We start from the raw sequence: 24,705 nt of genomic DNA on the forward strand, positions 1-24,705 counted from the left end.
ACATCTGAAATGTATAAACAATAGAAAGTGGGAAAAAAAGCTGATGAAGATCAAGTGATCCAAATACTGTTCACGTGCACCTATTATTACAGGCTTTGGGATTTTCCAATGAGTTATCTATGGCCTAGGTTTGTGTTCACTCATGAATACATATCTGCAATACTATCTCCCTTGTTTTATTTTGGTAGAAGTTCTGTACACACACAGTATAAACTTTTTTTTATACCTAGCTTGTAATAATTGCTGCTAATTCAGCCTGTCCTTTACGATGTGATGTATTAGAGACTTTTGTCTGTATGAGTCAAGGAATGCTGTCTGGCAGCTGGATGTATTATGAGGTCTTCAAAAAGAACCAAATGCATTTCTGAGTTTAGGGAGTTGAGGTATGTGAAGCTTTTCCCCCTGTGTTGCTAAGCTCACATCTCCTCCTCCCCCCCCTCCCCCTTTTTTTTTCTTCTTTTTGGCAAATATGCATTAAAATGTTACTTACATGCTTGTAAGTTTAAACCACAGAGCAATGACCAGAGGCAGACATAGAAGGCCTCATATGATGAAATGTGGCCATATGAGGGCTTTATCTATTTACAGTGAAACATATTATGTATTCATTGTAGGAGTTATTTTTGTTGGCAGTTTTTACTTTTGTATTGTGAAAAGAGTTAAAGTTAGTGAGGAAAAAAAACTAGAGGTTAATATTTTAAACACAAGTTGGATTTAAACTGCTGTTTACAGGTTGGTGTAACAACATTTCTGGGCGCGCCTACTGTTTTCAATTCCGACCAAAACAGGTTTAAAAGTACCCCCTGGAATTTTTGTCAACTAGTGGTGCTATGGAGCAACGTGACACACATTCCTACCGATGGTTTCATGCTATTTGAAGGTCTGACGTATTTAAAGGTCTGACATGTTTCAAAACAAAAGTAGGTAAAATAGATAGTAGGTGGCAGTGACGTGCACGCAAAGGCACATGAAGAAGACTGTAAGCTGGCGAACATGGATGTAAACAATGCAGGAATTAAATCACAAAAAAAAACAAGGAAAGAAATGCGTTTGTTAGACCTCGAGGATATACGCAATGTGTTTTGGTGAGAAATAATGAATGTAAACATAACTTGTTTGTTTACAAGAAAAATCCAACCAACATCTGTTTTTAGCCCAATCATGTCCTTTTTAAATAATAACATTTTTTACACTTTCTCATTAAGCTGATGAGATTATATCTAAAATGACTTTAGAGTGCCATAGTAAAGTTAGTTTGTTTGTAGAGTACTGTATGTAAGTGACCGGTTTTAAGACATTTAGAGTTCAAGCCTTTGTGACCTTCCTGTTTCCCTAGAATGATTGTGTTGAAAGATTTACCATTGACATTTACCAACAAAGAAAGGTTCCTTGTTTTTTTTTCACGGATCAGACAGCGGAGCAACATGACCATCTGGTTATTATAACACACTCTCTCACACTCCCTTTTACTAGAAGAGGTCTAGATCTCAAAAACCCCTCTCTCCTAGATTCGATGCACTTATAATGAAGGTGTTCTCAGAAAATAAAAGTATAGATATTGATTGATTCATGATTTGCCTTGTTTGGGCCTGAATGGGGCCCAACGTCGGCTTGGCTCTGCTGCACTCCTACTTCTCATATTTTCCATGACTGTGTGGGATACTGCACAGCTAATCACATGTGTTATCCATTATCTTGGGCTGTAGCCATGGCCTCATTTTTTTCCCTCACTTGGTTATTGTTGACGACTTTGAAACACTTTGAGTTGCTTTTGATCTCATTGTCGGCATGTGTTCATGCTATTTTGTGCTTTTCTTAAGGATACACTGCAGGTGATATCAGTTGGCATTATTTGGCCATATGTATTGTGTCCAGGCTTCATTATCAGGCTATATGTGTCTTCTGTTATCTATTATTTGTCTGCTTTGCATACACACTAAATCCCCGTTGACTGACTTGAGTATTGGTTAGTTGCTCAATGTCAACAGCAGGAGCAGGAATTTCCCATCTTGTGCACACTGGATCTGCGCCTTTGTTTATTAAGCCTCCCAGAGTCAGCTCAGGCCATGCAGTGGGATAGGCAATATATCATCCTATTTTACACATGGGTCTGAGTTTAAGGACACATACTTGCATTTTACAGCTGTTATTTTTATTGGCCATGCTAGCAGCACAGCTCAAGTGATGGCAGTGTCGGTCCTTTGGCCTGTTGTTCTGTTCTGTCCGTCAGTCGGTCAGTCTTAACAACTACTATTTTGTACAGACCTTCATGGCCTTCAGAGGATAGATCCTGGTGACTTTGATGATCCTCTAGCGCCACCAGCAGGTTGACAGTTTTGGTTTTTAATTTAAATACCTCAACTATTAATGGATGGATTGCAGTGACATTTGGTACAGACATCCGTGGTCCCCAGAGGATGATCTGTAAAAATTTTGATTACATTGCCTTTCATCTAGCTTCATCTTCAGGTCTGTCAGGTTTGTCCAATGTGTGCTTTATGACTAAATACCTGCAAAACTAAGGACATTCCCATCACCCTCAACTGTACTGTGTTTAGTGCTAATTAGCAAATGTTAGCATAACACGCTAAACTCTTCTGTCTTAGGTTGCATTTCAGTAGTACTTTTGTTTTACCAATCACACACACCTTGTTTGCTAAAACATAGTGGATATACTGAACTGCCACATAATACAAAAAGTATAGAAATATGAGCGATAACACATTACAAAGTGGACAATAATGGACCAGTTTGAGGCTGGAAGCAGTATTACATCTTCTGAGTCCAGTTGTTTTTGTATTTTGGGACCCCTCATGCATTGTTGTGCTCATACGATGATAATTTGACTAAAGAAAAGCTCAATACCTACAGTAAGTAAAACAGGCCACAAACCCAACAATTTGCTTTTATGATACTATTTATAATCTGTTTATTCTGGATATCAGGGATAATGGGGATATTCCCATCTTTCAGTTATTTTAAATCTTTTTTGGGCCTTTTTCTAGAGAGAGAGAGAGAGAGAGAGAGAGAGAGAGAGATATCGATATCCCTGGCCGAATCAAATTATGCATGTTGTGATAACAGTTTAAACTTTTACAGTAAGTCCACTGCATGGAATGACAAAACGATAAAGCAGCTAGCAAAGTCCTGGCTCAAATATTCCACAAAGGACAAAGAATTCACCATCACATTCTATTTTATAGTCGTTATGAAAACAATGAACTTTCCAACAACTGCAGGTTTCATGCCTTTTAGGCACAGTTTAGTTTTGGTTTTCATGTTGCAGAACGAAAGTAGCTGTGTCCGGTTGTTCCTGTTTGTCATCAGAAGGCAGCAGCATATTTCTGTCTTTACAACTCAGCCTCCCCCTTGAGATATTTTCAGCAAGTACCTGAAAAAGAAAACCCTGTGACCATGGTGGACCCTGCGGTGTCCTGTTTCTCTTATTTTGCTAACTGAACAACAAACGGCCTCTAAGCCTGGACTATTCTCTCACCAAACAAACACACACACTTGGTCATTCAACCTAGTAGGTGTGGAGCGATGTATGTCGACCTGAAATATTTGGTTATGTTGAATGTATCCATTTTGCCTTGATTGTATTAGCAAATTACTACTCAATTTAAAGTAAGTTAAGAAAGCAGCAGTACTGTGAAAAAGGGAGATAGATTTATGTAGGTTAAAATGTTGTATAGACAAACTGTTTCAACTACATAAACAGGGGAAAATAGAAATGGAAAATTGCGTAAAATATTGCTATCCTGGCTGCAATTCTTTAAGTATAAATAGAAACACCTTTCCTCACACGCACTGACATACATATTCAATCCAATGTGTTCTCTGGCTGTCTTTTCTTTGCAAATACAAATGCACATTGTTCTCATTCTCAGATGTTTGATATCTGTTTACAGCACACGATTTACCACAAATGCAAACACATGCGCATGTTAAGTTGTCTGAAATCAGCCCTGGCAAAATGTTTTATTTTGAAAGAAGATGTGTTCTCTGATTTCTTCTTCATGGCACGGCCTTGGCTCTCAGCTTTCCTATTATGGTATTTACTGTTGCAACGAGTAGGGAAAACAAGTGGACGAATGTTGTCTGAAGAGGAGTTGATAGTCTTTTAGGCTGTTGGATAAACCAGATTGTTTTATAACTGACTTTTGTTTGGAGCATGGCACTCTTCCAGGTCTCCTCACTTCTTTTTTTTTTTTTTTTTTAAATGTGTCTTTAATGATTCATTTTATTATCATTAAAAGGAGCAGCCTGAAGACAATCTGCTGATATAGTTCACGTGATCCAGTTGCAGAAAATGTGATCGATGAGTTAATCTTTTAATGGTCCGACATTTTATTAAAATGTACTGTGTAAAAAGTATTAACATACTGCACCTCATTCCAGGGGAACTACCATGCTTAATCCACTTAGTGTACCTTGCAATAAAGCCTTTTTTATGTGAAAGAAAAAGTATATTATCTTTCTTACAAATGTACTAGGCATATACCACAACAGCTGCACTTTTCCCGTCAGTCGTAATGGTTTCTCTTCTTAAGGTGTGGAAAAGGAAACCAATAACAAGCTCAAGGTAGTTTTAGAGGTCTTAAGTTTTGTATTTCATTTTTTTGTTTCTTAGTTGTTGAATCATTTTGGTAGAAGAGGCCTGAACATGTCCCAAATACCCGAGCTTAGGGTAACTTGTTGGTGAGGCAGTATTTCGTTTGTAAAGTAGCGCAGGAAGCTGGTTATTCAGAGTGTTAACTAACCGCTGAGATGTGTGGACATACATGTTAGTTTCTTAGGCTGCAGGCATTCATATTGTTTGGTCTCTGAAACATTCTGACTTAGGTACTCCAGCATGTCAATGATGGAGGTTTCTCAGAATGACGTGTGTTGTAACAGTAATCTCTGTCCTCTGCTTCCAGGTGCTGGGTCGGTGCTTCCTCACGGTGATGCAGGTCCATTTCCAGTTTCTATCACAGGCTTTGCAGAAGGTCCAGCCCGTGGCTCAGTCCTGCCTGGCAGAGGCTCTTGCCCAGGCCCAGGAGCGTTGCACCAACGCCCGCTCCCAAAGCTCCGACCTCAGGCCCCTCACAGAGCTGGAGGAAGCCTCCCGCTCATGGAAAGGTGCAGCTCAGGTATGCAGTCACAGGGTGCCCCAGGACTCTTCCTGGTCTGGGTCTTTAAAATATGGGGTTTGTCTCTGTGAGGTGAAAAGCTGACTTGTTAAACATTCCTGAGAAATGCCAGCCGTTTATGATTTCCAGCCTTAATTTCCTATTTTCTCTTTTCTGGGCTGCAGTTTGTCTGTGAATCTGCAATGTTATGTTCTGTACACCTCTAGACCCCAACCCATGTAAGGGAGGCAGTTTTGTAAGAGGACCTAACTAATCCCCAGGCTAATCAGTCCCTTTGGCCCATTTTGAGCTCTGTTGTATAAAGTGAGGCAGAGAGGAGAATAGTGGGTTGATTGATCTGTTAAGCCCTGGCATGCAGATTGTAAGCCCTGGAGGGACTAGGCCTGGATAGACTCTGGTCGAATGTGCTGGGCGGGCGTTTAGGTAGAGAGATGAGGCCGGGACTCTTTTTCAGAAGCTGTACACATGCTTTTTATCATCTAAAAATGTGAACTTCCCAGTGCTCAACATGTATTTTGTCAAAACCTTTATTTTGCAAGATTTTGCAATTTATATTCAAAGAAAATCTGCCCGTAAAACCTTCCACTATCCTTTTTTAAAAAAAACACCCTTTATTTAAATTTTGTTCTATATTTGCAGTAAAATCTACTCTCTCTCTAGTATTTCTCACATTTCTCTGTGAGATTGTGCTGTAGTAGTGTAGATGCTGTCACTCTGACCCAGTGCTCTGCTGTGCCCTCAGGCCATGGCGAGGCTGAGAGAGAGGGGCCGGGATGGCTGCCTGGCAGGCATCCAGGTTCAGCAGCTCTTCTGCTCCAACAACACCACCATCCCTGAGCACCAGCTGAAAGAGCTCAACATGAAGATTGACAATGCTTTACAGGTACAGTATCTGCCCAAAGACAAAGGGCAGGGAACTACAATTACTGGTATTCCAATGGTTTGTTGATTAGAAAAGTCCTGAGATATGTTTTAAGAATCAAGTGGGCATCCACTCATGCAGGGAAAGTAAACCTATATTTTTAAAGTATCCGGTAAAAGTATAGTACTTTTTGATTTAATAAACAGGGTGGAACTAGATGGTGTCATTAACAAAATTGTAGTACCAGGGAAGGGTAACATCAGAACCAATTGTTCTTGGTGATGAAGTCAATGTGCGATTGATAGCCGGTCATGTTTTCTCTCCCATCTCCAGGCCTACAAAGCAGCACTAGAAAGCCTTGGCCATAGTGAGTATGCACTGAAGGCTGGCTTTCATCTTAACCCCAAAGCTGTGGAGGCGGCCTTACAGGTGGGTACTCTCTCAAAAAAAATCAGCAAAAATCTTCAAAGCTAGACAGTCAGCTTGTTGGGTATCTTTTTAAAAGAAAATTCTTGTTTAACATTAATGACAAAAGAGCAACAATTATTCTTTCATTGCCGTGTCTCCATGTGTCAATGTTTTGTGTGTTTTGTACTGTTGTGTGTATGTTTACATGCTTCTGTGCGTTTGTGCAGAGCTGCTGCAGTGAGGCGGAGGCCCAGCAGGCAGGCAGGATGCAGACCACCTCCCAGCCCATCCAGTGCGAGCTGCCCACCATCCCTGTACAGATCGGCTCACATTTCCTCAAAGGAGTGTCCTTTAACGAGTCAGCGGCTGAAAACCTTAAACTGAAAACGGTAGGTTCCTTGGCTCGACTGGCCATCTTCATACTGCTTATATTGGTTACCCACCTTGTTCTCCCAAAAAGGTATAGTAGCCCTGTCAACCACGCTTTTATTTCACAATTCTGTTCTGTCTCTGTCAAAGTCACCAACTTTTTCTTGCTCACTGGTTTAAAAAAAAATCTCACTATGTTTTGGGCGATAACCTCAGCAGAGGACAGTACTAGTAAAAACTTGAGTTACTTTTTAGTGGCATCTGAGGTGTAACATCAGCAGACAGTGATGGCAGACTGCTTTGTTGATGACCCACTGTGTTTTGTCTCCTCAGCACACGATGCTGCAGCTCATTAAGGAGGCACTGGGCCAGAACGGAGTGACCCCCAGGGACGACTCTCCCGTCACCGAGGTCCTCAACCAAGTGTGCCCATCCAGTTGGAGAGGAGCCTGCAAGACAGCTGTCCAGCTGCTGTTTGCACAGGCTGGTCTGGTGAGTAGAGATGTTAAAGATCGGGGTTGCTACAGTAAAGCTGTATTTCCTGATTATTACTGATAATTTGTTGGAGTCCGAGACAAACATGGGGGTTTAAACCTTGCTCTTGTTAACATCCATCACCACAGTGTAGTTGATACTACAGAGCAGCAGAAAGAAGTGACATGCTGACGTGAACAGGCCTGTTGTACTTCACTGCCACCTCCTTCTGCTTGAGTTACTGAATCCTTTTGTGCATCTGTGGGTTTGGCAACTTGCATCTCATTGTTTGTCAGATTTGTAATGGAGATGAGGAGATCTGTCTGCTTGCTTTGAGGCAGCCGAAAGGTGTAAACAAACACCAGAGAGACACAAAAGGGGAGAAACATTCCTGCAGCATCTGGATGAAGGATGGGCTCGCCTGGGCGAGTTTGCAAACAGAATACCCCCCTCCTGTTGAAAAGGAGTCACAGGGAGGGGAGGGTCAGTGGCAGGACTCTCCCCGCAGTAACACCGGTGTGTTTATTTCCTCTGTGTGGTCTGCCCTGTTTTTGTGTGTCAAGCCAAGGAGTGTTCCCATTCAGCCCTGCCAGCCCCTTGCTAACTGTAAAACAATCCCTGGGATGGTGGATGAGCGCTTTGCATTAGCTCCGTATCTGATCCTATAGCCACTCAACCAAAAATAAATCGCACAGCACACTCGGTCTCACACACACACACACACACACACACACACACACACACACACACACACTCATAGGCTACATCATCACTATTTTGTTTAATTTTTTCACAACAGAGTTTTAAAACAAGAATGATCTCCGTACTCGCAAGTGTTTTGGCACCGTTTCAGAACTAATCTTCGTCCATACTAGCACGCCTGTAATCACATTCCACAGACCATTCACAAACACTTAGCATGCGCATGCTGATAACGCCGCTGTAATTAGGAGTTTTCAAAATGAAACGGGGTTCAGCAGCGTTTCCAAAAGTCTCCGTTTTAGGGGCTCGGAGGCGTAAATGTAGCAAGTTATGCGGGTTTTTTTTTTTAAACAAACAAAACTTAGTAGAGTGGATGTAGCCATAGTGTCTTCCCCACACTTTTTAAAACACCCTATTTTCCTTCTTTTACACTCACACAATACTGACGGTAAGGATCACCATACATGTTCGGCTGTTGTTCCTGGCAACATGATTCACTAGCTACTCCCTTTTTACTACTAGTCTTGGCTTTCCAAGTCCATCGAAGAAGTTGACCTCGTCTGTTTTGCTGCATTTCCTCCTCCTTGCCCCCAATAACCTTGTCATGTGGGTTTCGACATAGCTGACAGACTATTTGCGTGTATGCGTGGCTCTCTCATTTGGGCAGCCCGGGGTTTCCGAGGATACACCTGCTTTTTAATAACAATAGGGTAACTTCCTGCAATACAGGAAATAGACTCCTCCCATCTTCCCTCCCTCTTTGTGACCCAGCTGAGTGGGCCATTTCAAAGAACTTCCAAATAAATTTGACTAGCAGCAGGCAGGAAGGCTAGCCTGTTTCTTGTCACTGGCTGACTTAATGCGCCTACGACTGAATCTCACCTTGACCCTTACTGTACAGGGTAAAATCAGTCTGTTTTGTTGTATTACACACATGTTGTATACATTAGTGAACAGACGTTATGCTATAAGCTTTTGTGGATTTCTTGCACAAGCACTATTTACAATGGCTGTGAATAAAGCTTTTCTGTCAGGAGATGCTGATGCGGGTGTGTTTGTGTGTCCCAACAGGTGGTTGTTGATACAGCTCAGATTGAGAACAAGGAAGCCTATGCTCCCCAAATCACTCTTGAGGGTTCCAAAGTGGTGGTCCAGGTTCCCTCTACATGGTAAGCTCATCAAGACACTTTGTTTTTAAAGAAGCAGATCTGTCAGGAGCTCTACGTTCACAACACAATGAAGAGGAATGGATAATCTGGTTAATACACTGAATTTAATAGACTGTTCAGCACCTGCATTAACCATACTTCAGTAGTGTATTATTAAATCAAGGTACTGGCATTATCACATCTTGAAAGAAAAAAAAAATGGTGTCATGGCCACATTGTGCTGTATGTTGAATTTTACGGTCGGTGCTCAAGACTGTCTTACAGCTGTAACAGGAGTGTAAACGTCTTGGATTTTAACATCAGAAAATCCAGGTTCCATTGGCGTTTGGACCAGGTCGAATAGTGTCAATTGAGGTTTGCTATGGTACTGGAAGGTTTAAGTTCATCTAGACCTACATTTAGCCCTACGTTACATTCACTTGATAATATTAATCAATAAAAATACAGTTATGATGCGTCTATGCCTTATTTATTGCCATATTTATACAGTTGTATACATACATTTATGGTGATGAGCTACATTATACCTAGTAACTATCTTGGAACAGTTATGTTGGCAGATCCTGGCAGATCTTGCACCAGGGCAAGTCAGTGTTATTTGACAAATGTGAAAGCATTTCTCTTTGTAAACCTCATTCTAGTCATTTGTCATTAAGACAATGTGAGAAGTTTAAATTAGCACCCAGGCAAGGAGATGTGTTTCCAAGATGGGGAAAGCCAGTGGGCCACGATGTATACATCAAACCAGCCTGTCAGGTTGTTTTGGCTCTTCTTTTCTTGTTTATGAATGTGGAATGCATTCAATGCACCTGGGCTTTTGTATGCAAGACATTGTGTGGATTTGTAGTTCCTGTCTCATCATTGTGTGTGTGTGTGTGTGTGTGTGTGTGTGTGTGTGTGTGTGTGTGTGTGTGTTTTCAGGTGTCTGAAGGAGGACCCAGCCACTATGTCCTTGCTCCAGCGGAGCTTGGATCCGGAGAAGACACTTGGTCTAGTAGACGTGCTCTACACAGCAGTGTTTGACATCAACAGGTGGAAGGAGAGAAAGTGAGTGGATGTTAAACAATGATAAATAACCACTTAATTTCCTAACAAGTAGCTTTGTTGTGTAGCTAGGTGATTTCACCTTTTACCTGTTTGATTTGGCTAAAAGGAACCCTGGTGCTTTTGCCCAGTTAGTATGATTCATTTGGGCTGTCAATCAAAGTTCAAAGTGCAAGTTCAGGTATCGGAGTCGGTATCAGGAAGCAAAAAATGGTATCGGGCCATCTCTAAAACAAACAAAAGTGTGCATATTTTGCTATACATTTCCTATTTCAGCCTGGTTGTCCTGGTTGGTCACCCTTATTCAAGTGACTTCAGATGACTGTATTAAGTACTTTAAAAACTAAATAATTTAGTAATTGTCTTTCTCTTCCCTCCAAAAGAGAGCAAGCCTTGCCCACTATTCAGATGCAGCTCCAGCGGGAGAGCCCAGACTATAGCGGCCAGGCAGACCTGCCTCTAGGCACCAGCTCCAAGACCTCCAGTGGATTGCCCAAAACAATATCCAAGCTAACTTCCAAGTTCACCAAGAAGGTCTCATCCAGCTCAAATAGTGGGGGCAGTTACTCCATCCCTAGCACCCCGTCTCGCAGCATGCTAACAACCAGTAGCTCTGAGGATAAGGCCAAGAGCCTGGGCCACAGCGACGGGAGGCTACAGAGCATCTTGCAGATGAGCAGCCTGTCCTGCACCCCTGACTCTACCCAACAAAGCCAGCTGCCCAACGGCTTAGTGTCCGAGGACCAGGGTATGAACCTGCCGACTGACCAAGAGATGCAGGATGTCATCGACTTTCTCTCAGGATTCAACATGGGAAAATCCCAGCAGGCTTCGCCCCTGGTCAAGAGGAGGAACTCCGTGGCATCTGCAAACCCCGCTGACCTGAAGCCCCCGAGTGGACCTCCGCCAACCTCCCAATCTATCTCTCACAGTGCCCTACAGCCCCAAGCTCAGACCCTGCCCCAGCCTCCACCATCAGTGCAGAAGCAGCAGTCACAACCACAGCCACCTCCTCCACAGCAGCAGCCCCCTCCTCAGCAGCCCTCCCCACAGGCCCTGCAGTACTACCAGCACCTCCTGCAGCCCATCAGTCAGCAGCAGCCACCTCCTCCTCAGCAGACCCCACCTCAGGTCCTTTCACAGCAAAGAGTGGCAAGCAAGTGGCTCGGCACCTCCGGGCAACAGCCTCAACCGCAAGGCCCCCCAGCAGGACTGTCACCCCTGGGTCCAATCGGGCAGTGGGGCTCTCCTGGACTGCCAGATCTGAGCTCGGATCTGTACAGTCTGGGCCTGGTCAGCACCTACATGGACAGTGTCATGTCAGAAATGTTGGGTCAGAAGCCGCAGGGGCCCCGCAACAACACTTGGCCCAACAGGGACCAGAGTGAAGGGGTGTTTGGAGTCCTGGGAGACACGCTGCCCTTCGACCCAGCAGGTGAGATCCACCTCCACTTTTACATGCCCATGAGGTGAACTTTTTCTACCCCAAAATCTGGGAAATGATTTGCTGGGGACTTACAATGGAGTTATAGTTAGTTATTCATTATACCAGGAGCCTAATGTTCAAAACAGGGTTTGGGTGTGTTACCCTAAGTGTCATAAAAGAAATGTGATTGTTGTAGGCATCAGTTGATAACAACGTGAAGGGACTACTATACAAGGGTTATTATCCTACACAAAGGCAAGATCATTACATTAAAGTGCTCATATTTTGCTCATTTTCAGGTTCATAATTGTATTTAGAGGGTGTACCAGAATAGGTTTATGTGGTTTCATTTTCAGAAAACACCATATTTTAGTTGTACTGCACATTGCTGCCGCTCCTCTTTTCCCCCTGTGTGTTGAGCTTTCTGTTTCAGCTACAGAGTGAGACAGCTCACGTTTGTTCCATCTTTGTTGGGAGTCACACATGCGCAGTAACTAGGTCAGCACAGCTAGCTAGTTAGTTGCAGAGTATGAGGGAGTGCCATGCTAGCAGCTAGGCGAGCATTATAACGTGTGTTACAAAGTGACGCACGTTTGTCACGGAAGTAAAGGCTGGACTACAACAGAGCTGTTTGGAGCAGTTTGTGAACAGTGTTTTCTGTTGGAGATGGTAAGTCCCTTTGGGGTGGACTTTGGGCTTTTTCACTTTGTAAACCTATAACATGCACAAAAAAGATATATAACACAATATAGGAAAGGGAAAAAGCCAAAAAGCATAATATGAGCACTTTAAAGTAATGCAGTGTAATGGCAGTAGAGGTAACTGATGTCGCTGCTTATTTTTGTCTTCAGCCAAAGCACTCTAAAGTGATGTTAAGAGAGTAAATCGCAAAGAAAAGATCAGGATGGTCACAAGTTAGTCAAGGCCAAACTGCATAGAAGAAAATTATTATTAGGCTTTATTCAGTGCATTCAGTATGGCAGATATCTTGTAAGAGGTATGTTAAAAGCCATTACTATGCAGTACAGATGTCATGTCGTGCTGCCAGTCAGTGCATAGTAAAATAATATATTTGATACTATTATATACCATTCAAGCAGATTTCAGACAACGTTGGACTCTGCTCTGAGTAACATAATCAATGTAGGTCAGATAGTGTACGAGCAGCTGTTTTTCGCCTGCAAGTTGACAATTTATGCTGGATTTGTCATGTGTCGCTTGCTATTTTTACAGTGCAGCAGACTCTTTTGATTAGAGTCCAAGCCTATTGTGCGGAGTTGACTTACGGCTATTGTGATTTTTCTGCTATGGTAGACAGTCTGGCCAAACGGATTGAGCTCCAGCGAGTGAAAGAGAAAAGCTGAGGGTGTCGGAAACTCATAGTTATGTTTATCCTCCCTTTCCATGAACAGTTGGCTCTGACCCAGAGTTTGCACGTTACGTTGCTGGCGTCAGTCAGGCCATGCAACAGAAACGGCAGGTGCAGCACATCCGTCGCCCTAGCAACACGCGCAGCAACTGGCCAATGCCTGAAGAGCAGCACAGGACCTGGTCCCACCCAGAGTACTACAGCGAGGGGTATGTATCTGTACCTGACATTTCCCTTTCCTCACTGACCCACTGCTATATATAAAAAAAAAAAAATAATTATATATATATATATAATTTTTTTTGTGGTTTTAAAACCACACCTTTTATTAGTCAAACTGACATTTTAACATGCGCACGAATACAAGCAGGAAAGAAGAATAAGAAAAGATGGAATTAACATCAAAAAGATTAGTGATATACACACAGCATCATGTTGCCATGGGCAGATGACACCCACAATGTGTTATGGGTACATCTTGATGAAAGTCTTTCCCTGGTATCACCTTTTTTAAATGTAGACAACGCAACTCAATACGGAGTCGTTTTTAGGCACACAATTTTCTACCAATCTCTTCCGCTCTCATCTCAATCTGACAGATTAAAAAAAAATAATAATCAAAATAAAACGCAGAGACACGCATATAATGGCACCTTTTCAGGAGGATTTGTTTTGGGCAGCAGTATAGTGCTGAACTGTTGGAGGGTCATTTAAAGCTTAGTTTCGTCATAGTGCACAATAGTGTTGAGCGATGTCCTGAATGAATTATTAATGTGGCAGACATCATCGATATGTGAGGCATTTACCATGTTAATCATAACTGTTGACATTTAATTCAGCCCACAAGTGTGAGACAACACCATCCTGCTTAGAGACTAATCTGAGAAAGAAGGATGATGTAAACAGGGAGCCATGACTGCAGAGGCATCTCACTTGTAAACGCTGAGCAATAATGTTGTAGTTTATGAAAAGGATTTCAACATTTGAACCACTTTAATACAGCAATTGCCATGAAATAGCAAGAGATCCTGTAGAAGCTGCTATATGTTGAGATATATATATATATATATATATATAGTCATCAAATGCCACTGAATCAACAGTTACATGTAACCAAGACGTAGATGATGCTTAGGTGTCTTTTAACCCTACAAATCGAGAAGAGAGGTAAACTTTTACGATTTCATAAATTACCGATTTTTCTTTATTGTCATCAAGGTGTTTTAGACATCCTCAAATACATTTGAACCTGTGATTCCCTAAAATACCACATTGTTGATAGTATAACGGGAACAGTGCTGACACCTCCTCTGGTTGTGTCCTCAGGGAGGCCGTAAACAGCAGCTGGTCAGCCAATCAGGGCGACTCGGCCAGCTCCAGCGACGAGACGTCTTCAGCCAACGGTGACAGTCTGTTCTCCATGTTTTCTGGGCCGGACCTTGTAGCGGCAGTTAAACAAAGGCGGTAAGTCCCAAACTCAGCCACCGGCTTGGATTTTTCTCGTCATCTTCAGTCAGCCAGCTTTACCATTGAAGGCTGCACTGATAATTGGCATACAATGTGATTAACTGAATTTCTTTTGGTTGATATTTCACACTCTTATTGCTGACGTGGCTCAATCTAAATGTCTCTGTTCTCAGAAAACACAGCTGTGGTGAGCCGGAGGTGTGCACCCTGCCCTCACCACCACTCCATCACATGTGCGATGATAACCAGGTAAAGTATGACCCTCCCCAGTATTCAGAGCTCTGGGCATGGATGGAGCGGAGCTTTTAACCAGTGTTGACACTTTGCAAACTACTCGTGGGAAGACATTTTTTTTTTTTTTTTTTTTAAATGTTATTAGCTTTTTTTGCCATCAAGAAAGCGTTGGAAAGCGTTGGAATTAGTTGTACATTTGTCCTAATTTGACGGGATTGGTCAAATCTTGTTTGAACTTGATTGGTTTTTGATTGGTTATTGACCTTGTCAACTTTGCTAATGGGTCCACTGTGTTCCACAGGACAGCAAAACTAAAACCTGGCCTCCCAAAGCGCCATGGCAGCACTCCACCCACACAAACACCATGCCCAATCCCAGCTCTTCCTTGTACCAGATGAACATCCCCCCTTCCTCCCAGTGGAGCGACTCCATGCAGATCCTGCAGTCTCCTGTATGGTCCACGGCCAGCGACTGCTCCCCTTCCACCGGCATCTCCTCTGGTTTTCCCTTCACCCAGCAGCAGCAGCAACAGCAGCAACACAAACCCATGACCAAGGGCTTCAAATCCTTCCCCCTCAAACATGAGCACAGGCCCTCCTACCTTCACCAGTACTGATCAGTCTAATGTCGAGCGAGTCCACGGTGAAGTGCCACAGAGAGCCTGTGGCTCTGTGAGATGAGCCACTGAGTGGGCCGAGCTGCAGCCATTACAGTCCACACCCACTGAATTGGAAGATTTCAAAGCCTCAGAGGCAGAATTAAGTATACACACTGGCTCAACATTTTTGTATCTATATTTTTCCATGTCAAACATCCCCATTCGAAAAAGAGACGTCTTTTGAAGGAATTGTTTTTTTTTTGTTTTTTTTTAAACGACAGGTGCATGTGTCACGCAGGCAGCAGTTAGTCTTGTGGTCGTTTCTCTGTCTGTCGAGCTGACGTCTCCTCAGACACGAGCTGGAGACGTGCACGGCCGTCACCCACTTGCTTCTGCAGCTGAACGTGTGTGTGTGTGTGTGTGTGTGTGTAAATGAGAGGATTTCAAGGGGGCAGGGGGCTTGAAATGCTCTCATTTTGCCCATAATAAATATACTGTGTCTACATAGCTGTAACTGCCCAATCTCACGCAAGATGACTCAGAATACAGCTACCATCTACTGTTTCATAGCTTGTAAAATACTGAAGTTGATATATAAATATTTAGTTCTTTTTATTAAGAGGCTTTGAGCAGGCTCAGCATAAATATAGTAAGTCACTGCAGAGGTGTAATTTGAGAGAAATACACTACTTTTTCAAACAACTGACCAGAGTTAAGAATTATAGCAGTAACTATGTGCCATGTTGGTATTGATAGCACTTGCAGAATATTATTCCCAACCAAAGCGTTGTTCAGAAGATGAATGGTGCTGAAGAGATAAGAGGCGGTCTGAGATTATTGATAAGCGGTGAAGTTGCACACCCTATTGGATGAGAGCATTAGGGAACATCTTCACACCCAGAAGCGCAGTCATTTCCTCCTCTCTAATTGGCAGTTGTTTGCTCCAGATTGACACTAACTCCCATAAACCTAACTTTAGTTCCGTTTAATAATACAATATTTTTCTTGTACAATTATTGACAGTATTAATCTTATTTTTGTATTTTCTTACATGTTATACCATTACTGTATGTTAGTATTCTTGTAGGCATATTGCATAAAACATTATTTTCCACCTCCCAATATGTGAAAAAGCACATTTCTTTCCTACAGAGTTGAACTACACCATCTATCTATAAAAGTTACCAAATATGCCACGCTAAACACTAAAACATTGTGTGTTTAGGGTGTTTTCGAGCCCTCGTTTCTTCGGTTTCTATGGCAATGGGCTGTATTTAAAAAGCCCAGAATGTTATCTTTTTGTGATGTTTGCGGATGCCAATGTTGCCTGTATTTATGAAATGACACCATGTTTTCAGAAAACTAACATACTTAACATGTTTACAGAGAATTGTTTGCTGTATATACATATAAATATATATCTTTTTATAGTTAATGTGCTTTGCACAATCAAGATATAGGGTTTGTTGCTTTTTGTCTGTGTTATCTCCCTAACTGTTGCAGCCTTTTTTTTAAAGACATTACAGACCTTGGACTGTAACTGTTAGCTTCTCAGCTGTGTCAAATGGTTTACTAGTGGCTTCTACAAAATAAAAAAAAATATAAAAAATAAAAAACATGTTTCCCTGATAGAAGATATGAAGGGGGACTGCTTGGCTTATGTTGCTTATTGTTCTCTTGAGCTGGCAACTGAAACTTTCCAAGTGTACCAGCAATGCAAAAAATGAATAAAAATGACTAGCAATTCAAAATGCTGTCTTTGTAGTTTATCTGCTTAAAAGCTGCTCACTTTTATCCTTGAATTTTTTATCTTCAAACTGTCCTCAGCTCCTGCTGGAAACATTTGATATATTTGAGCATCCTGTGACCTGATCCAATCTGGTCTCTGAACAGAGTGATTTTAGAAACTGACCCCAAGAGCAATTTTCAAAAATAGATTAATAAAAGTTTTAATGTACAATTCATACTAAAATGACTTTTAATTCACAGAATTTTTTTTCTTCACATAATATACACTCACCTAAAGGATTATTAGGAACACCTGTTAAATTTCACGTTAACGCAATTATCTAATCAACCAATCACGTGGCAGCTGCTTCAACGCATTTAGGGGTGTGGTCCAGGTCTAGACAATCTCCTGAACTCCGAACTGAATGTCAGAATGGGACAGAAAGGTGATCTAAGCGAGTTTGAGCGTGGCGTGGTTGTTGGTGCCAGACGGGCTGGTCTGAATATTTCAGTCTGCTCAGTTACTGGGATTTTCACACACACACACACACACACACACACACACACACACACACACACACACACACACACACACACACACACACACACACACACACACACACACACACACACACACACACACACACACACACACACACACACACACACACACACACACACACAACCATTTCTAGGGTTTACAAAGAATGGTCTGAAAAAGGAAAAACATCCAGTATGCTGCAGTCCTGGGGGGCGAAAATGCCTTTTTTATGCTAGAGGTCAGAGGAGAATGGGCCGACTGATTCAAGCTGATAGAAGATCAAATAACTGCTCGTTACAACCGAGGTGTGCAGCAAAGCATTTGTGAAGCCACAACACGCACAACCTTGAGGTGGATGGGCTACACCAGCAGAAGACCCCACCGGGTACCACTCATCTCCACTAAAAATAGGAAAATGGGGCTACAATTTGCACGAGCTCACCAAAATTGGACAGTCGAAGACTGGAAAAACGTTGCCTGGTCTGATGAGTCTCGATTTCTGTTGAGACATTCAGATGGTAGAGTCAGAATTTGGCGTAAACAGAATGAGAACATGGATCAGTCATGCCTTGTTACCACTGGGCAGGCTGGTGGTGGTGGTGTAACAGTGTGGGGGATCCCTTTTCGCCTTCAGAACTGCCTTAATTCTTTGTGTCATTGATTCAACAAGGTGCTGGAAGCATTCTTTAGAAATGTTGGCCCATATTGATAGGCTAGGGTCAAACTGTATTAGTATGGTGTTCCTAATAATCCTTTAGGTGAGTGTACATTCAATATAGCATTATTGAGCTGAAGTACCAGTGGTCCTTGGTATGGGTAATATTACTGAAAACTATTAGGTTTAATAAATATATTTTCTTGTGATGTAAAATCGTTTCCAACCACATTGTCAAATATTTGACACCCCATCCCAGCTCCACTGAGAGAAGCTGCCATCATCATGTCCCTCCATGCCCATTCACAGTTGGTGTTGATGTTTCATTAGATGTAGACTGTCAACAGAAACAATAACAGAGTATTAGGAATAGGCAACGAGTCAAGGGAACGCTACCGATTATTGTATTACTGCAGTAATTACTCGTTAATTGTGCGATTTGTTTTTACATTTGAGGAGGGAAGCGTGTTGTCTGGGCTGGCATCAGCTATGGTTGCCAAATATACGATGTTGCGGTGCAGGATCTGTTGGTATCTGTTGAAAAAGAGGAAAAACATCCGCTGAAAGTACCCCAAAAAAAAAGACAGGCGCATCAGCACGAGTCACACCACTGGACAGTGTGCAGACTGCAGACAAATGCTGCATTACTGTGCTAACTACTATTATGAATACACGTTAGCTAAGCTGGTGGCAGGGCACTGAGGGTTGTTTTAACTTACTGTACACATTCCACTGCCCGTCCTTTCTGCATGTACTCAGTGATGCATCGTATTAACTGGTCGTTTTCATCCAGCAACTGGGAGGGACAGAAAACAAAAGATGAACCGACCTGACTAATACAGCAGCTAATATGTCGATTTAGTCAGACGTTAGCCAATCTTGGAAACAATAAAGCCACTGTGTGCAACAACAACTATTTCACAAAGTAAAGAACTAAATTACTGTTGGTATTTAGCATGAATGGAGCCTAAAGTGTAAACAAAGAGTGAAGTAAACTAACGTTGGCGAACAAGTTAGCTAGCGGCTAGCTAGTTGCTAAAGCTCGCACCATATGTGAATGTAAGGCGATATCATAGCTAAGCTAACAGCTGCCGTTAGTTAGCCGCTTCGTTTAATATCCTTTACTTGTGTCTTACCCTCTGTATTGTTTCTTGGTTAATTTTCGCCTTTCCTCGGAGTTTCTTTGGCACAAAGACAATCGACATTTTGTGTGGCTAATCGTAGTTGGTTTGCCACTTGTTTGTGTTTACCATAGACAGTAGGCTATATAAGGTGTTTACAACAGAACGCTTCTTCTGCGTTACTTTGTCTTCTTCTTTGATTGTATTGATCGACGACCATGTCATTGTTGTTGTACTACCGCCATCTTCCGGAGAGCTGTAGTCTAGCAATCCTGAACTAAAAAGTACTATTTTCTGTTAACCCGGCGTGTTTCCGACATTGGAGGCCTTTAAATACGGCTCGATTCCTTTCAAAGTAGTTCGTGGGTTCGTAGGTAGTTCGTGGTCCAGGTGTGACGTAATTAATGTATAGAGATGATCCTTGATAAAGACCTTGATTGTCTGGTGGAGCGTGCGCCCATACACTATTTCCACTGGACGCAGAACGTCTGCGGACCAGCTCCGCTGCGGAACGGCTGCGTGCTCCGCCGTCCGTCAATACCCACTAGGTCCGGATTTGTTGCGGCACGGCTGCGGCCACGACTGACAGCTGTAGTCACGAGGACCCACAATATGTCGCGAATTCACGTAGAATAGAACCACAAAACCAACAACAGTTTGTTTCCATCCAGAGGAGTAGAGGGGAAACAACTCTGTGCTGTGTTTTCAAGGTGTAGTGCAGGGAAATATGATCCGCCGTGAGCACGGTGTATTTTACTTTGAAAATTAACCGGATTTGTATTTTGTTTCTGTGCTCGACTTCCTGTCCCGCACTATCTGCCGTGTGCTGAATTGCTGCGGAGCTCTCCGGCGTCCGGCAAAAATAGAAGCTCTGCGTATCTGCTCCGGAGGGCTGCGGACCGCCGGAGCTGGGACGGAGTAGGGACGCAGACGTTCCGCAGTCAGTGGAAATACACACATTGACTTTAATGGGAACCTAATGACTCCGTCGACGTTCCGCAGACGTTCCGCATCCAGTGGAAATTGCCGGTTAGTCCTCGACGCAGCGGTCGGGGGTTCGATTCCGACCTGCGGCCCTTTGCTACGTCCTTCATGTCTAAAGCTGTCCTTTCTAATAAAGGCCTAAAATGCCAATACAAAAATCTAAAAATAAATAAATATAAATTCAAATTATTAAAATAATCTCAAAAAGGAAAAGCAGGATATCCTCACATTTGTGAAGCTGGAACCATGTTTTGCATGAAAATTACTTCAAAACAGTTGCTGTCATTAGTTACTAATAGTTCTGTCAATTGACTAATCGTTTTAGCTGTACTTTGTCGTTGGGTAGTTCAATTAAAAAGAAAATATATTTTATATGCTCGCTATTTTTTTGTATGCAAACATCTTGATTGGCCAAGTAACTAAAGCTGCATGTTAAATAATTGTAGTAATAAAGTACAATATTTCCTTCTGAAAGTAGAAAGCGCCATGAAAAGATTCATGTAAAGCACAGGTACCTTAAATTTGTACTTAAGTACAGTAAATGCACTTATTAACAACCCACCACTGGCAATGTTTAATCAAATGTTAACAAGGTGAAAATGTGACTTGATGGATGTTTTTTTATGTGGAGTATTTAACCTACCGTGTCCCATCTTTACCCTGTTCATTGTCTGCAATGGATGAATCCTTGTGCATATACGTTAGAAATACTTCAATTAACCAGCACATATGTCCCCAGAGGATAACATTTTGCATTTAAACACTCCATGAACTGACCTCATGTGCCACCCTCAGGCCAAAATGCCAAAACTGACCGAGGACCAGCTGTGACCCCTCGTAGGATCTGTGAAGAATTCTCTTAATATCCCTAAAAGAAATCGTCATAGCAACAATATCCCTAAGAGAAAGTCATAGCAACTGTACAGTAATTTGAAAACGCTCAAGAAAATACTGTGTGCGAGTGTAAATGCAGCCATGATTAGTTTTTTGTTTTGTATAACCCAAAAACAAAACACAGATCACAGTGAGAACGTCTTCATTTTTCTCCAACGTGCGGTGAGTTTCCGTAGATTTTCTTCTAAACACACTTGTTTTCTGCCTGGATGCACTTTGAGGAGACAGTGAATGGATACTGTACTTTATATTTCATTTACATATAAACCATCAAGTAAACACTTTGGTAAATATGTGTAAATGGTTTAAATATTTAACTATTGACCTGATTTCATTTGTGATAACCCTTTGACATGTTATGGCCATCCTGTGAAGGAGTAGGGACAGTGCAGCCCTTCTATTGGTATTAATTACACCTGTGGTTTTCTTATGACATGTCAAACTGTCTGATGTGAAACTGTAATTATTAAGTCATACGATACGATGTAATCATTCACATTTGACTGAGTATTTCTCAAACTAAATTGGAAATAAGTAAGTAGTGGAGGTAAGTAGGTAGTAATAGATAGTTATACATGTATGGCCATTGGCCACACAATCAAAAATATTTTTTCTGATTTATATTAAATAAAATGAGATGCAGTAAATAAGCTCAAGTAACACTTTTTTTTTTTAAATTGGTCTGAGAATGATGACACTAAGGGATTACGTGGGCAAGTGTACCTTCTTGTCTTGTCTGCTGAAGACCACTGTATGAACACACAATTTGTATAAAAAAAACCAGGCAATTTCAACAACTAATAAACAAATAAAAGGGAGGCTCAGAGATATGCATTGCAGAAGAAGTATTCTTAAAAATTCAGGAACATTTAAAAGTTCAAAAAAGAGACATGGATATTGTACAACTCTTTATTTTACATAAAAACTTAATTTTGCTGATATTCTCATGAAAACAATTCCTGGTTTACGATTCCAGTGACTGGAAGGAGTAACAAACATATGAAAACATGTCAGTTTGTAATACTTTTAGTCTCAAATTCTGTCTTGCTGGTTATTGCGAAAAGCCCACCTCAAGTGATGGTTCCTACGGCTATCATGCAGTGATCAGCAACCCGTGCGATATCCAGTTAAAGAGCACATTTTCAACTGGGTTGCTTTGTTCTAAACAACCACAGCTACTGAGAAGGATCTAGACTTGTAGTGCTATCAATACTTTTGTCGACTTTTAAGTTTAAGTTAAAGGGAGAGCTATAAAAATTCACCACTCTGAAGGCACTCCCTAAAGTACGAACAAATCAGAGCCAAAAACACAAAAATATCCTCTGCCTAAACAAACTGGCACCACATCCAGGTCACGGCCCTTTGTTCGCAAGTTGGTAAAAAAAAGAAATTAAAATAAAATTCAACCCAGAGAACAATACCATTGACAACAACGCAACAAAGAAAATGCTACAACCAAGCAAGAGGGCTGATATCTATCAGACATTTTGAACATACGTTTTGAGACAGTATCATCATTCAATCATAAACAAGATTTCCCATTTTCAGTAAACAATCCTTACAGCAACTGCAAGCACAGTGGAAAAAACAATGCTGATGACCCACTGTAACACGAGTCAAAGGATGCTCATAACAAAACAACATGCATTAACGGATGGCTCAGTATGTTTTGGACACAGAATGGTAGATTTGAGGTACTAAAATGAGAAACCATGTACTTAAGAGGCGCTCAATTATTTTTTTTCCTCAACCAAATGCTCACTTTTCTTTTTGGCAAAATAGCAGAGCTTTAAAAAAAAAAAAAAAATCCAAATCTATCTTGTTCAAGGCCATTCTGACTGCAGGTTTTAACTGAATACACTCAAGGCTTTCCTTTCCTACGAACTTAGTAATGGAAATAGTAATGATGTTCCTCTTTCACAGACACAAATCATGGGAATGCTCCTTGTTTAGTCAACTATATAAAAACAGACCCGATCAAAAACAATCTACCGTCAACATAACGTTTCTAAAGCTAATGCCGTAAACCCCATTAATCAATCAAATGGCTAGTTCGTATTGATCGCCTGCATTAGCCCCTGATCAGACAGAGCGCATTTTAGCACCATAGGTCCGCTTTTTGCACCTCACACTTTTGAGTGCCCTGAACGCCTCAAGTTGAAGAAAAACTTCTCAATTCAGAGCAAAAAAGTGCCCGACGTCGTTTCACTTCAAAGCAAAATAATGGTTGGCTGAGGACAGGCGATTCGCCGTTTGCCTAGCAAGATTAACACAAAGACGCAACTAGCATCACGTTGTCTGGTCGGGGCGTCTTCAACAGAAAAGGCAGTGCGGCGCGCCTCGCGTTTTACAACCTGCAAATGCGCTCCGTCCGATCGGGGCTTTAGGCTGCCGCCATTAACAAGCACACAGTTCCAGCCACACACCTAAAGCCGAAACGTATAATTCATCTGATGTGGGAGGGTTAAGGGGTCAAACTATGATCTACGCGATTCTAAATACGGAATGCACATTTCTAAATACTACAAGTGAGTCCGTCTGGTGAGCCACAATTTGCTGGAGGGGGCACCAAGTTGAAGATGAGATAGATGTACATTCATTCATTACAATATTCAGTTCAGATTGTTTCTTTCAGCTGGCTTTGATCTCACTACTTCATTGAGAATAAATTGATGTCCAATAAAAAAGGTTTCCTGCAAACTGGGTAAAAAAATACTGAACACATGGCAACCAAGCTAAGCAAGTCTGAGCAGAGAAAACTACGGTGCAACAGGCAAAGCAGTGAATTTTGGTGCCGACGTACGTCTTAAGATCAAAAACTGAAATAAAATAAAAAATAAAGCTATCGATCACATGGACTGTGATCCACTCACAGTATCAGTGGGCGTTTCTGCATACAGCTTTCAATATCAAAGACAATTTCAGTAAGAAATAAAACTTGACTGATGCAAAAATACAGACTTACTCCAAAGCAAGGTATTTACACATGTTCTAGTCCATCTGATGACTGCTTGTCAAAAAAAAAAAAAAAAGTCTGGGGCAAAAAAATAATATAATTAAAAAAAGCCTAATTCTCACAGTGGAGAAAAGGGAGCTGCACTCTCACCCCCTGATGTAAAGTAGTCGGCCCTGGTGCTGGTGACTGAGAGGATGTCTTCATTCTTTTTGTCAAATATTGAGACCAAAGATTTCTTCAACAGGAATAATTTCATGATAATGGGGTTAAAATTATTTGAGGATCCATCGCTGCAGTACTATGCAGCCACCTTGTTGTCCTTCTGAAAAAAAAAAAAAAAAACGTTTAGAACAGCCATACATTGTTCTCTTTTTTTTCCTACATGCTGCACTTGACTGATCTGAGCTCCTAAGGACGATAGATTTACCCTGTATTCAAAATCAGAGAATTCCCGGCCTCCTCTGCCACCTCTGAATCCGCCTCTGAAACCAGGCGGAGGACCCCGGGGTGGCCCGAAGGAACCTCTGCTCAGTGGTCGCCCGCGGCCTCCACGGGGCCCCATGAAGCCT

The 24,705-nt window shown here is 41.9% G+C and overlaps 3 protein-coding genes across 5 annotated transcripts in view; 1 reads left to right on the forward strand and 2 right to left on the reverse strand.

Moving 5' to 3' along the window:
- Nucleotides 1-17,008, forward strand: part of garre1 (granule associated Rac and RHOG effector 1) — a 33,687-nt gene extending 16,679 nt beyond the window's left edge. For both annotated transcript variants that reach the window (XM_078253241.1, XM_078253250.1), the window contains exons 3-14: nucleotides 4,923-5,135; nucleotides 5,878-6,018; nucleotides 6,331-6,426; nucleotides 6,633-6,794; nucleotides 7,108-7,266; nucleotides 9,022-9,119; nucleotides 10,041-10,166; nucleotides 10,547-11,598; nucleotides 13,002-13,167; nucleotides 14,285-14,422; nucleotides 14,599-14,674; nucleotides 14,961-17,008. In XM_078253241.1, coding sequence (XP_078109367.1) covers nucleotides 4,923-5,135; nucleotides 5,878-6,018; nucleotides 6,331-6,426; nucleotides 6,633-6,794; nucleotides 7,108-7,266; nucleotides 9,022-9,119; nucleotides 10,041-10,166; nucleotides 10,547-11,598; nucleotides 13,002-13,167; nucleotides 14,285-14,422; nucleotides 14,599-14,674; nucleotides 14,961-15,275 — 2,742 coding nt within the window. In that variant the 3' untranslated portion in view covers nucleotides 15,276-17,008. The remainder of the gene's footprint in view (nucleotides 1-4,922; nucleotides 5,136-5,877; nucleotides 6,019-6,330; nucleotides 6,427-6,632; nucleotides 6,795-7,107; nucleotides 7,267-9,021; nucleotides 9,120-10,040; nucleotides 10,167-10,546; nucleotides 11,599-13,001; nucleotides 13,168-14,284; nucleotides 14,423-14,598; nucleotides 14,675-14,960) is intronic.
- Nucleotides 17,009-17,180: 172 nt separating this feature from the next.
- ss18l2 (ss18, like 2) lies at nucleotides 17,181-19,975 on the reverse strand. The gene is made up of 4 exons (XM_078253260.1): nucleotides 19,318-19,975; nucleotides 18,901-18,977; nucleotides 18,631-18,715; nucleotides 17,181-18,518 (listed from the first exon to the last, which is right to left on the reverse strand). Exons 1-4 carry the CDS (start codon nucleotides 19,384-19,386, stop codon nucleotides 18,465-18,467), a joined length of 285 nt encoding a protein of 94 aa, XP_078109386.1. The 5' UTR covers nucleotides 19,387-19,975; the 3' UTR covers nucleotides 17,181-18,464.
- Nucleotides 19,976-22,075: 2,100 nt separating this feature from the next.
- Nucleotides 22,076-24,705, reverse strand: part of lsm14ab (LSM14A mRNA processing body assembly factor b) — a 13,377-nt gene continuing 10,747 nt past the window's right edge. Inside the window, exons 9-10 of one of the 2 annotated variants that reach the window (XM_078253321.1) lie at nucleotides 24,564-24,705; nucleotides 22,076-24,455 (exon numbers count right to left, since the gene is read on the reverse strand). The exon at nucleotides 24,564-24,705 is cut by the window's right edge and continues 99 nt beyond it. In XM_078253321.1, coding sequence (XP_078109447.1) covers nucleotides 24,435-24,455; nucleotides 24,564-24,705 — 163 coding nt within the window. In that variant the 3' untranslated portion in view covers nucleotides 22,076-24,434. Of the gene's footprint in view, nucleotides 24,459-24,563 lie in introns of both variants that reach the window. The other variant, XM_078253312.1, reaches the window with a different exon arrangement.

The sequence above is a fragment of the Sander vitreus genome, chromosome 1, assembly GCF_031162955.1.
Source record: "Sander vitreus isolate 19-12246 chromosome 1, sanVit1, whole genome shotgun sequence".
Classification (NCBI taxonomy): Eukaryota; Metazoa; Chordata; class Actinopteri; order Perciformes; family Percidae; genus Sander; species Sander vitreus.

Excerpts from the sequence above, each read along its gene's own strand:
- ss18l2 (XM_078253260.1), bottom strand. The coding sequence starts at position 19,386 with ATGTCGATTGTCTTTGTGCCAAAGAAACTCCGAGGAAAGGCGAAAATT. Across the intron at positions 18,978-19,317 it reads ACCAAGAAACAATACAGAGG|TTGCTGGATGAAAACGACCA; the intron begins GTAAGACACAAG and ends TGTCCCTCCCAG. Across the intron at positions 18,716-18,900 it reads CGGGCAGTGGAATGTGTACA|ATACCAACAGATCCTGCACC; the intron begins GTAAGTTAAAAC and ends CTTTTTCAACAG.